The sequence below is a fragment of the Podarcis melisellensis genome, assembly GCF_964234715.1.
Source record: "Podarcis melisellensis genome assembly, chromosome: 11".
In the NCBI taxonomy this organism is placed as follows: domain Eukaryota; kingdom Metazoa; phylum Chordata; class Lepidosauria; order Squamata; family Lacertidae; genus Podarcis; species Podarcis melisellensis.
Window position 1 is genome coordinate 56,408,431 of NC_138543.1, and position 13,249 is coordinate 56,421,679.

The following is a 13,249-nucleotide window of genomic DNA, read 5'->3' on the forward strand; positions in this document are numbered from 1 at the left end:
ACGTCACACTGTTGGCTCATGTCAAGTTTGTGGTCAACCAAGACTCCTAGATCCTTTTCACATGTACCTGCCAAACCAACCTCTTTGTCAAGGTAGTGGCTTTGGCTGGCTAGTAAGGTACCACAATTTAGCACATCCAAAAAAGTTGTTCTGTGCAATAGAAGCAAATGCTTTCCCAACCCCACCTCCCTCGGCTATCTAATACCTAGAAGAACAATAGCAGATTTGTATGAGGGACGCGGGTGGCGCTGTGGATTAAACCACTGTGCTGCTTGGGCTTGCCAATCGGAAGGTTGGCAGTTTGAATCCCCGTGACGGGGTGAGCACCTGTTGCTCGGTCCCTGCTCCTGCCAACCTGCAACTTCCAGTTGGCGCAGGCGCCCCGGAAACAATGGTTGACAGCCGCATCAGATGTTCAGCTTCCGAAAAACGGTCAAAAACCGGAACACTTAATTCCGGGTTTTTGGTGTTTTGTTTGTAAACTAAGCCATTCGAGAACCAAGGTTCCACTGTATACAACCCCCCCTTTCCCCCCTTCTTATTCCCTTATGGTGGGACGCGGGTGGCGCTGTGGGTTAAACCACAGAGCCTAGTACTTGCCGATCAGAAGGTCGGCGGTTCGAATCCCCGCAACAGGGTGAGCTCCCGTTGCTCGGTCCCTGCTCCCGTCAACCTAGCAATTCGAAAGCACGTCAAAGTGCAAGTAGATAAATAGGTACTGCTCCGGCGGGAAGGTAAATGGCATTTCCGTGCGCTGCTCTGGTTTCTCCAGAAATGGCTTAGTCATGCTGGTCACTTGACCCAGAAAAACTGTCTGCAGACAAACGTCGGCTCCCTTGGCCAGTAAAGTGAGATGTGCACTGCCCCCCCCCCCAGAGTCGTTTGCGACTGGACTTAATTGTCAGGGATCCCTTTACCTATGAGGGAGTTAGAAGCTGGCAAGAGAGAGAAACACATGTCTTGCTCTGTGCTGGATCCCAAGTTGTGACTAATGGAGAAGCAAGATCTTTTGGGATTGTTAATTTTGTCAGCCCTTCCACCCTACGCTCATGTTGTATATACCATATGTGTAAATAAAACCATATAACCTAACAGCACCAGGCTCTCCGCTGACCTTCATCCCAAGGAAACTACATAAGTCCTGAGTAAGTGCAAGGACCTCTGGAGTCTCTTATCACTTGGAACTGGGGGAGGCATGCAAGAACACCAACACACACACAATATCCCCAAAGCACAGTTAAGGTATTGATTTGTTTGCTGTCTTACTTCCCCCCTAGGTGATGTAGAAAAATGCGAGCTCCTGTCAAGTGGGACCCAGAGACTGGCAGTGCCTGCCAAGCTGTGCCCCACTCCTGGCATTTTTCTCCCCCTCCCCTGCGTCCTTTTGGTGTGCAGGAGCTGACCTTAGCACAGCACTAGCTGTCTTAAAAGATGGCAGGCCATCCATCACTGCCTCCGCATGCTGTCAGCGTTCCATTTAATCTCACTTGTAATTTTCAGAGGAGAGGCTGGCAAAAGCCACAACTGGAATTTTAATGGGGTAGCCAATAAATATTTCTCCACTTTATGAGGTCACGGGGCTGCCCAGAGTAACCTGAAAGCTGAGATATTTTCCCAAAGTTTTAAACGGTATGCTCCATGTGAAATAAATAGGACGCATAAAAGGCAGTGCTCAGGGCAGATAAAGGAAAGCATACTGCTTTGTGCATAGCATAGTTAAACTACGGAAGTCATGGCCACAGGAGGCAGCAGTGGCCATGGAGCTAGGTGGCTATAAAAGAAGGTTAGACAAATTCATGGAGGAGAGGGTTATCGGTGGCTACTAGCCATCATGGCTGTGCTCTGCCTCCAAAGTTTGAGGCAGCGATGTTTCTAAATACCAGTCGCTGGAAACCAATGGAAGAGGAAAGTTCTGTTATGCTTGCAGGCTTCCCATAGACATCTGATTGGCCACTGTGAGAACAGGTTGTTGGACTAGATGAGCCATTGGCCTGATTCAGTATTGCTCTTTGCACACTCTTATATTATGTACAGTGGTACCTCGGGTTACATACGCTTCAGGTTACAGACTCTGCTAACCCAGAAATAGTACCTCGGGTTAAGAACTTTGCTTCAGGATGAGAACAGAAATCGTGCTCCAGTGGTGTGGCAGCAGCAGGAGGCCCCATTAGCTAAAGTGGTGCTTCAGGTTAAGAACAGTTTCCGGTTAAGAACGGACCTCCAGAATGAATTAAATACTTAACCCAAGGTACCACTGTATAGTAAAATGGCTTTTTTTAATTAAAAAAATTATATCCTCTCCGTCTTCCTACATCATATTTTACTATTATGTTTGTTCAATTTATTATTATATTTCTATCCCACCTTTCTTTAAAGGAGTTCCATGCAGCATTCGTCACTCTTCTCCCCCTCCCCATTTTTATCATCAGAGCTGGCCTTGTTAGGTAGGTGACTAACCCAAGGTCACCCAAGTGTAGCTTCATGGTCTCCCTGGTGTTAGTCCAACCTCTCAAGGTGGTTTCCAGTTATGAAAATGGTAGCCTAGATGGAGCTAAGTCCGTCTGAAAGGCACTTCCAAGACTTTCATGATTAGGACTAGGTATATGCTGTCCTTATTGATATCCACCTTGGGGTGCTAGAATTGGAAACAGGGGAAGGGGGAAGACTTAAGCTTAGAAGGCAGGGTTTGACTTGTCAAGTACCCCAGAGTCTCGGGGGGGGGGGGACTTTTTGTGTTGAGTGGTCATGCTACTGCCTCTGTTAAGGTAGTGTTCGCCACTCCTTGAACTTTCACTCCAACTAGCTCAAACACACCATGTTGGGTAATGGCGAAGGGAATATGTTGTTGACGGTACCTCTGTAAGTACCTGGTCCATGTCTTCAGGCCTCTTTGACTGAAACTGATGCCAAAAGATCAGGGGAGATGTTGTGTTCAATATTAGATCTTCAAAAGACACTGTATTTTAATACTTTGTTGGAAGCTTCCCAGAGTGGCTGGGGAAACCCAACCAGATGGGTGGGGTATAAATAATAAATTCTGTTCTATTCTATTCTGTTTCCAGGTCGGTCTCCAGATGATTATATGAATACTGAATCCAAAAAATAGTCTACAAAAATTATAGATGGTCCCCAACCATAGCAGGAATACTTTGATATCATTTGTTTGAATCTGACCTGGCTAGACCTACAGTCAATCTCTGCTTGGGGCTTACTTCTGTGACAAAGACCATCTTAATTTTTGTTGTAGGTCTCCCGAGAGGAAGGTGTCAACCTGGCCAGACAGTATGCCTGCCCTTTCTTTGAGACATCTGCTGCCTTGCATTTCTACATCGACGATGTTTTTCACAAGCTGGTGAGAGAAATCCGAAAGAGGGAGAAGTCTCTGCCTCCAGCAGATGGGAAGTTGAAGAACAAGGACAGTCTGTGGCAGAAACTGAAAGGATCTTTGAAGAAGAAGAAGGAAATCCCTTCTTGATGGTGATCCCCATGCAGTTAGCTTTTTGGGAACTGCACAGAACAATTCCAGAAGGCATCAACTTATGCAGTCTTATTTTTTCAGGGTCCCTTTTATGCAGCACCAGCCTTCTAACTTTGGGTAAGATTCTGTGCAAGGTGGTATACGCCCCCTCCTAGTGTGTTAGTAAAGAGAAGGTTGCGTTGTATTTAATATGTTTAGTGGAAAGAAAAATGCACTGTGAATGTTTCTTATTTCATGGACAGTCATGTTCGGGTATTTTATTTATTTATTTCTAATGATTAATGGTCAACTAAGTCATACACAAAGTTAGATCCATTGAAATCAATAGAATGTAATTCCTTCAGTCTATTATTATTATTATTATTATTATTATTATTATTATTATTATTCAAGGAGGTCTACTCTGAGCATGACTAAGGTTGGACGTCAGCCACAATTCATATCCCACTCTTCATCATAAATCAACCTCCATGTTGGTCACAACATACACCTACATAAAAGCAAACCAATAATACATTCACAAGACAATTACTTTTACTATAAAATCCAGTGTATGGAGCTACTCCATCTATCATTTGTCTTCACTGCAATGGCCAATGCTGTTAACTCAGAAGACCTGGCAGAAATGAAATGCATTCACCTGGCACTAGAAACCAACTATCCTTAGCACCAGCTGAACATTGGGGAAAGACTAATCCAAGCCAAGGTGTCGCCATCAAGCTGGTCCTCTCATAAATTCCAGCAGCCCAGGATTGGCTTGGTGGTGGCATGTAACCAACAAAGTCTCCTGGCAGAACTCAAAACACTGTGCTTAAGGCATATTATAAGTACTTACAAGGACTGTTGTGAAGTGTTGACTGAATGGAAAGGCAGTGTCTGTCACCAGGAACCCAGTCAGCATAACCTTATGTCACCAGCAGTTAGGTTTACTTTAGGGTCCTATATTTATTTTTGATTGCATGCCACTTGAGGGCCCCAGCCTTGGCTTCTACCATAGATCAGCCAGTTCTTATTCCATTCCTTCATACTTGCCTGCTTCTCTAGGTACTGTGGTTCTTGATTTATAGCCACCCAGCTTCCAAATAATCCATAACACTTAACCTTACCTAATTGGCCAAAGCACACAAAGGTCTTGGTTGGAGCTTCTGCCATAAGTCATAACCCAACTGGGGAACACTTCAGACTGCTTATCCTAATTAGCCAGGATGCCTCCACCAAGGGATGAAAGCAGGGAAGCCTTTATAGACCTGCTGAGGCAAAGATGGCAAAAATTAGCAGTCTTTTCCTCACCAGCATCCAGTCTCAGACAGACATGGATAGTTCTGCTACAGCTCCAAAGAGATGACTCACTTTGTGGTCAATCACCCTGGGATCTGGATATTTAGCCACAACATGCATATATACAATCAGCCATATATTGTTTCCAATGGTGTCCTGTACAAACATTTAATATATGAGCCAGTTCACTCTCTTCTCTAACCCTGGCAGATTCGATTCTTATCTCACTATGAAATCATTATCTCAGCGGGTGGTCATAAAACAGGATGGGAGATATGCCCAATTAAGGCATGCCTTTAAATCTAGCCAGGATCTTTATATTGCCCCCATTATCATTGTGCCAGGGCACTTGGAAGGCTTGTTAATCTCATTCTCAGGAGCCTAACCCAAGAAATGATGAGGCATATATCACCAGAGCATCCTTTGCCAACATGGCATCTCACATAGGTTTTGGACTAAACACCCATCAGCCCCTGCTAGCACAGCCAAGCTGGTCCAGATTGACAAAGGGTGCACTAGAGCAGCACAATGTTAGGAACATGGGTTTTTTTAAAAAAAAAAAAAACTTGCTGTATGTAAGAATTTATTTGTGCTTTTAGAGAGATGTTATGATGGTGATTCTTGTTCTTTCTTTCCTACACAGTATGAACATAATATAAAAAGTAGAGCTGTGCATGGCTCCCCCATTCAATTTGGGGTCCTATCCAATGATTCAGAGTGCCCCAATCCAGGATGAGTGTCAAACCTTTTTTAGAGCTAGGAATGGTCAGGTGCCTGGGACTTTTCCAGTGCTGTGATACCCATTCTGGAGATCTGGACCAAAAAGCAGTATAGAAATAATTGGATGATCCAAACCAAATCAATGACTTTGCTTAATTAGGGTTCAGAGGCCTAATTAAACACGTGTTCAGGAGCAGGGAGAATGAGACGCACCCAGAGGGCATGTGCTACCCAACTCCTCTCCCCTTTTCACAGTCCCTGATCACTCTGCGTGAACCTCATCTAACCTCGGGCAGACTGAACCCGCTCCACCCAAATCCTGGGTGAACCCAAAACAGCCCAGTTTGGTTCAGGATCTGGGATAGGGCTGGAGCCACTGCATGACTCCATTCAGTAGGTAGGTAGGTAGGTAGGTAGGTAGGTAGGTAGGTAGGTAGAATTTTGTTTGTTGTGCTTTGTGAAATAAAATCATAGAAGCATGCACAAGAACGTACCAAATCATCAGATATTTGAAAACTAAATATAGGAATAAAAGAGATGTAAATTAGGGAAGGGACAAGTTTACATTCTTGAAATTGAGACTTGCTGCTGCTCCCCACCCCTGGTTTTTTGTTTTCGCATCGTCATAGATGGTTTTGTCACTTGCTATGTGTAATATTTTATCTATAAACAACCAGGATGAATGCAGCGTTCAGTGTGCATGCCATAATAAATGTGGGGAAAGAAGATGGTGACATGTTGCCAGTGCTTATACAGGCTTGCTTGCATCCCCTGGTTTGCCGGGGTAAAGAGATGAATATAGCCATTCTCCATGTTTTAGGATTATTATTATTTTTTAATGAATCATGTGACTTGGGAATCAAATTCACTGGTGTGGTGTCTCTTTCTTTACTTCTGTGGGTATGGACGAGACTATCCATTTCGTCGCATTGTCTTCAAAATGACCGGTTCTTAGGCAGTAGCAGCCAACACCTGTGGTCCTCCAAATGGTCTACAACTCCCACCATTCCCAGAGTGACATAACAATCTTTTCCTCTTCGTAGGAACTCTGGGAATTGTAGCTCTATGAGAGGAACAGGGTCTCCTAATATGCGCAAGCATAGGAAAGGGTGGCACAGATGATGCCCAAAAGGCTGGAGCTTAAGAATGTCAAATAGCAACAGTTGCTGATGGGGTTGGAACTTGGGAACCTCCTGCCTCTGGATCCCCAGGTGGATTAAATCAGCTTCATGGGGGAAGGAGAGGGGTGGCAGCATGGTGAACTTATGTAAATAAGGTTAGGATATTCTATGACAGGCATGGCCAAACTTGGCCCTCCAGCTGTTTTGGGACTACAGTTCCCATCATCCCTGACCACTGGTTCTGTTAGCTAGGGATGATGGGAGTTGTAGTCCAAAAACTAATGGATTCAACCAAGTTTGGCCACCACTGTTCTATGAGAACTATCTGAAAGGAAAGCTCATGGATGATGGACTCAAGGGCATCCTGATCAAATTTGCAGATGACGCCAAACTGGGAGGGGTGGCTAACACCCCAGAGGACAGGATCACACTTCAAAACGACCTTGACAAACAAGATGAATTTTAACAGGGAGAAATGTAAAGTATTGCACTTAGGCAAAAGAAACGAGAGGCACAAATACAAGATGGGTGACACCTGACTTGAGAGCAGTACATGTAAAAAGGATCTAGGAGTCTTGGTTGACCACAAACTTGACATGAGCCAACAGTGTGACGCGGCAGCTAAAACAGCCAATGCAATTCTGGGCTGCATCAATAGGAGTATAGCATCTAGATCAGTGTTTCCCAACCTTTTTTGGGCAAAGGCACACTTGTTTCATGAAAAAAATCTCGAGGCACACCACCATTACAGCCCCGTGACGTCAGCGCGCAGCGTCACGCCGGGAGGGACGCACGAAAGTGTAAGTTTCAATTTTTTCCCCTCCCCCTTGCCTTCCTTCTGTGCCAACCGCCAAAAGCCAAGAAAAAAGCCAAGACTTTAGGGCAGCAGGTCGACACGGAAGAAGCTCCTACCTAAGGACAGGTGCGACGGCCGTGTCCTCTTCTGCCACACTTGGCAGCCCTGCCTCACGGTCGTGATTCCCACCCTGATTTCTCCCCGCAGGTCGAGCGGCACAGGCAGCCCAATGTGTCCAGCCCAGACACAAGCCCCGCTTCCCCACTCTAGATCCTGAATGCAACCAAGTGCTCTGGACTCCCGAGCAGGGTGGGAAAGAGGACTCGCATCTGGTAGCCTCCGGGCTCCTCGCCTGCTCGAGGGATGGCATTGCAGGCAAGCTGCCGGCCGTCGCCATCGCCGCCCCCTCATGCGAGTGGACCTGCCCGGAGTGGTGGGCCGGGGGAGGCTCGCTCTCTGTGGGGATGTGGCCCGCACGCGCGGCCCCGCTTCCTCCTGCCCAGGGCTGAGCTCCTTACCCGCGATCTCGGTCTCGCGCACGCGGATCCCACTTATTCCGAAGCTCGCGCCACTAGCTGGGGCTCTCACACCGTGCCAGGGCGAGGCGGCGCGGCCCACTGACGTCATCGCGGCTCGCCGCCGCCCTCGACCTGTTCCCTCCCCTCCCTCGGGTCGCCGTGGTTACCGAGGACTGCAAGCTGCTCGGGCGAGCGTGGGGCATTAAGTGGGAGAAGGAAAATTAAAATTAAAACTCGCCTGAAGGCCGCCTCTCCGGATATCTTTCGAATTTTTTAATTTTTCCCGCGGCACACCAGGCAACGTCTCGTGGCACACTAGTGTGCTGCGGAACACCGGTTGGGAAACACTGATCTAGATCACGGGAAGTAATAGTGCCACTGTATTCTGCTTTGGTCAGACCTCACCTGGAGTACTGTGTCTAGTTCTGGGCACCACAGTTCAAGAAGGACACTGACAAACTGGAACGTGTCCAGAGGAGGGCAACCAAAATGGTCAAAGGCCTGGAAACGATGCCTTATGAGGAACGGCTAAGGGAGCTGGGCATGTTTAGCCTGGAGAAGAGGAGGTTAAGGGGTGATATGATTGCCATGTTCAAATATATAAAAGGATGTCACATAGAGGAGGGAGAAAGGTTGTTTTCTGCTGCTCCAGAGAAGCGGACACGGAGCAATGGATCCAAACTACAAGAAAGAAGATTCCACCTAAACATTAGGAAGAACTTCCTGACAGTAAGAGCTGTTCGACAGTGGAATTTGCTGCCAAGGAGCGTGGTGGAGTCTCCTTCTTTGGAGGTCTTTAAGCAGAGGCTTGACAACCATATGTCAGGAGTGCTCTGATGGTGTTTCCTGCTTGGCAGGGGGTTGGACTCGATGACCCTTGTGGTCTCTTCCAACTCTATGATTCTATGATTCCTAACTGAGATGGGGGGGGAGGAATTCAACCCTTTCTCTTTGTGAGCTAATTTGCTTGTGCTTTGGAGCACAACTCAGGGGCCTTGCTCAACAACAGCTGCCATTATTCTTATTAATTGTGATATCCCCCCCTTTATTTTCCCTCATAATTACTTGACATTCTTATTTTGTGTATTGTGTATTTCATATTGTTTGTCCTTGGCAATTGAGTGGACTAAAAGCGCCAAAAGAGGGGGTGGAAACACCACCAAAACAAACAGAATGAAAAACAAACTCTGGATTATCAGGTTGACATGTTACTTGGTTACTGTTTGACTGGATGAATAATTGCCTTTCTTTTTAAAATAACAAGGGAGTGCCGCTGTGTTGGTGTGGGATGTCAATTTCCCTTTCATTTTGGCAAAGGCAAAGTTAAATGCCTGAAACAAATTAAACAAATTGAGGTGAATGTCATGAATTTCAGATTGCATTAATGCAAATCCAATTAGAGCAAATTAAATGATTATCAAATTAAACTCTTTCATTTCAGAGGTGAAACTCTCCGTGTGGGTGAAGTTGATGTAAGAGAGTCCTTTTACTGAAGCATTGTTGGCTGATCTCCCCCAGATGTCTTTCATAAAATGTCAGGGCTTGGATTCCACTCGTAGTTTTTTGCCACCTTTCTTTCCCAGTTTCATGCAAACCTACTTTGGGGGACCCATCCATGAATAGCTTCAAAGGCCAATCTAACAGACACCGTCTCTCCTCATATAATAGCCATTCATTTCTCATGCATGTGTGGTTGGTAATTTACAAAGATAGATTTATATGCTGAAGATGGGAAACCTGTGGCCCTCCAGCTGCAGTTGGACTCCCATGAGCCCCATCCAGCTTGGCCAATGGCCAGGGAAATCCACTGAGCTCCAGCGCCGAGGGCCTTCTGGTGGTTCCTTCGCTGTGAGAAGTGAGGTTACAGGGAACCAGGCAGAGGGTTTTTTCAGTATTGGCACCTGCCCTGTGGAATGCCCTCCCAGCAGATGTCAAGGCAATAAGCAATTATTTTACTTTTAAAAGACAACTGAAGGCGGCCCTGTTTAGGGAAGCTTTTAATGTTTGATGCTGTATTGTTTTTAGCATTCGGTTGGAAGCCGCCCAGAGTGGTTGGGGGAACCCAGCCAGATGGGCGGAGTATAAATAATAAATTATTATTATTATTATTATTATTATTATTATTATTATTATTATTATTATTATTATTATTGGAGCTATAGGCCAACAGTTTACCATCCCTGTTATAGGGATGGGAACGTGATGCAGGAAAACTACAGCAGCCCCTTTGTCTGCACTGGAGTGTAGGAACTCGAACTAATGGATTCAAATGACAACAAAGGGATTTTGACGAAACATCAGGAATAACTTTCTGACAGTGAGAGCTGCTGTGACGGTGGAGTGGGCTTCCTCAGGAGGTCGTGGACTCACCTTCCTTGGAGGTTTTTAAGCAGAGGTTGGATGACCACTTGTCATGGATGCTTTAGCTGAGATTCCTGCATTGCAGGGGGTTGGACTAGATGACCCTCAGGGTCACTCCTTGTTCTACGTATGATTCTATGACTGGCTTGCCATAAAGCAAAAGGGAGTCCCTCCCCCCAGTAACTGGTTCCAGTTGTCACGTTAATCTTTCCACCATGAAGCTTCTCCTAATAATCTACTAAAATCTGCTCACCCATATCCTTTGTTGTTTAGTCGTTTAGTCGTGTCTGACTCTTTGTGACCACATGGACCAGAGCATGCCAGGCACTCCTGTCTTCCCCTGCCTCCCGTAGTTTGGTCAAACTCATTTTAGTAGCTTCGAGAACACTGTCCAACCATCTTGGCCTGTGTCGTCCCCTTCTCCTTGTGCCCTCCATCTTTCCCAACATCAGGGTCTTTTCCAGGGAGTCTTCTCATGAATTGGCCAAAGTATTGGAGCCTCAGCTTCAGGATCTGTCCTTCCAGTGAGCACTCAGGGCTGATTTCCTTAAGAATGGATACATTTGATCTTCTTGCAGTCCATGGGACTCTCAAGAGTCTCCTCCAGCACCCATATCCTAGGTCATCAAGTTCTGCCCTCTGAAGTATCAGAGAAAAAGTCTTTGGCTCCTCCCGCTCTATGCGACAGTCCTTTGGGTATTATGTGGTCTTGCGCACCCTCAAACGTCTCCCTTCCTGGTTTAACACTTCCAGTTCTTCCAACTATTCCTCAACAGACTCGTTTTGTATGCTCCTGATGACCTTGGCTGTCCGTTGCTACTTGTCTACATTCTTCTTCAAACTGGAGCGCATCGTGAAATTGCCCAAACTTCAACCTGCTCCAAATTATAAAATTTGCTTAGCTCATAGCATTTGTGCCCTCAAGGTATGGGAGACTAGGCAAAGCTTGCAAAACCTGAATTTAAAAATTGAGGGTTACATTTGTGACCTATGCCCACTTTTGCCTTATGGCATCACCCACCACTGGCATTTGTTCTCTCAGAAGGTTGCTTGTTGTTGAACATATTGATTTTGCTATGAGTTCGTTCTCTCCAAGGAGGAAATTCATAAACTGAGTGCTGTCAACCACTGCTCCTGCCCCCACAAAAACACACATACACAGATTTTATAATCTGAATCCTAGTACTAAAGACAATCAGACTTCTTCCATATACTGTCCTGCTATTGTTCTGTGGGTTGGCTCTGATCCGCTTCCTCAGTGGTATTTTAAATAGTTGTGCTTTTTTTATGGGAAATTGCTGTGTTCCAGCACATATACAGAATGAATAAATCATGGAACCAAAAAGGAAGCAGGATGTGATTGTGCAATCACATCAGAAATCCCCTTTGTTCTCTGATTTCATTACTTTGCATACGAACCGGATCACAACCTGTAAGAAAAACACATGCAAACTATCAAAAAGCCCTGTAGTAGACTGTGTTCACACCGTGTTTTCCGAACAAAATCCAAACTAAAAGAGTGATGGATGGGTAATGCAATGTTGCCACTCTGGAGAAAAGTTCAGGAAATTTGGATGCTAGATTAGAGAGAGCAAAGATGTTTCTGTGCTTAATACTTTCAATTGTATAGTTGCCAGGTTGTCATTGTTTTGTTTTGTTTTGTTTTGTTTTGTTTTATTGCCTGCTGCCACATATCATCAACCTTATTCAGCTAGCTATTGATGTGGCATTTCTGTAAACTCATAAACAGTAAGGCCAGAGTCACATATGCAAATGTGAATCCTGACCACAAAACTGGCAAGAACCGGTGGAGAGAGAACCTAACGGCTGAAAAACTGCTCCATATAAGGTACAAGAAGGATTCTGATAGGTACAGTGAAAAAGATGGATTGAGTAAAGTTGCATTTCAAGGACTGTGGTTGGATGAAGAGATACTGAGATGGTGAGGGGACAGAAAGTAATTGGGTTAGAGGGTGAACAGCAAAGATGATGTAGAAAACCACCCTGAGGTTTTTACAAGCAAGCAATAAAATAAATAATATATTTCCTATATAGTTTGTGTGCTAATGGAAAGCTCTTGCAGACTCCTAGGGCTCTGTCCCGTAATGAATTCCTGAATAAAGTCTGACCGGCTGGGACTTTGGTTTGAATCTCCATACTTGAACCCCCAAGAGAAATTTATCCCACACTATAAAGTCTTTGGAAAAACTACCCTTTCTTCTTCCACAGAAAATCTTACTTTTGTCAAAGATCAAGATGCGACCCTCAATACTTTCATTTGTGAGGCATGTGTACAAGCATCGTCCTGGTTTCTGAATGGAGAGGGCGGGCAGATGTGAGACATCTGGTTCACACACACACAAAAGGACACATTTTTAAATCCATATTGAGACCTCTTTTTTTGACCAAAGAACTTCATATGAATGTTCAGGGGATGTGAAAGCTTGTGGTTAACTCAGTTTCAATTCACACATTAGTCCAGGATGTGCAGATCACATCAGTTCACAGGAGAATTCACAAAGATCAAATTCCTCAGGTATCTGTATGCATGACACTTCTGTAGCCTCCTCTAATTGTTTTATGATAACACAATCCAGTTCTCTCTGGAAACCTTTAACACTGATAAGACTGTATCCCACTAAGTGCTACTCAGGGTATACCTGCTTAAATGAACGAATCTAAGACAGTAAACTCCAGTAATTTTTATGGAACTACTCTGAATACAATTAATTTTGGGCACAACAGAAAGCTCCCCATACCATTATTTACCCATAGCCTGGTAGCCTATATCCTTCCTTTAGGTGAAGGCATTTCAGAGCTACCTCAAGCCCTGCTGTCGTCCCCCATCTAGAGGACCATCTACCATCAATTGCCCTGACTGATGGATTCCAGGAGAGGAATAGCAAGCAAAAACCATCTCAGCAGCTGCAACTGGTCTCCCTACACCCCAGGCAATCTACCATTGTCCTTATTGTGG

General features: G+C 45.2%; 1 protein-coding gene across 2 annotated transcripts in view; it reads left to right on the forward strand.

Annotated features, from left to right (window-relative positions):
- Positions 1-13,249, forward strand: part of RIT2 (Ras like without CAAX 2) — a 248,582-nt gene that overhangs the window by 168,541 nt on the left and 66,792 nt on the right. The window contains exon 5 of one of the 2 annotated variants that reach the window (XM_081930058.1): positions 3,248-5,254. The exons of the other annotated variant lie outside the window; for it this stretch is intronic. Coding sequence (XP_081786184.1) covers positions 3,248-3,475 — 228 coding nt within the window. The 3' untranslated portion in view covers positions 3,476-5,254. Of the gene's footprint in view, positions 1-3,247; positions 5,255-13,249 lie in introns of those variants that run through there. 2 annotated transcript variants of the gene reach the window in all.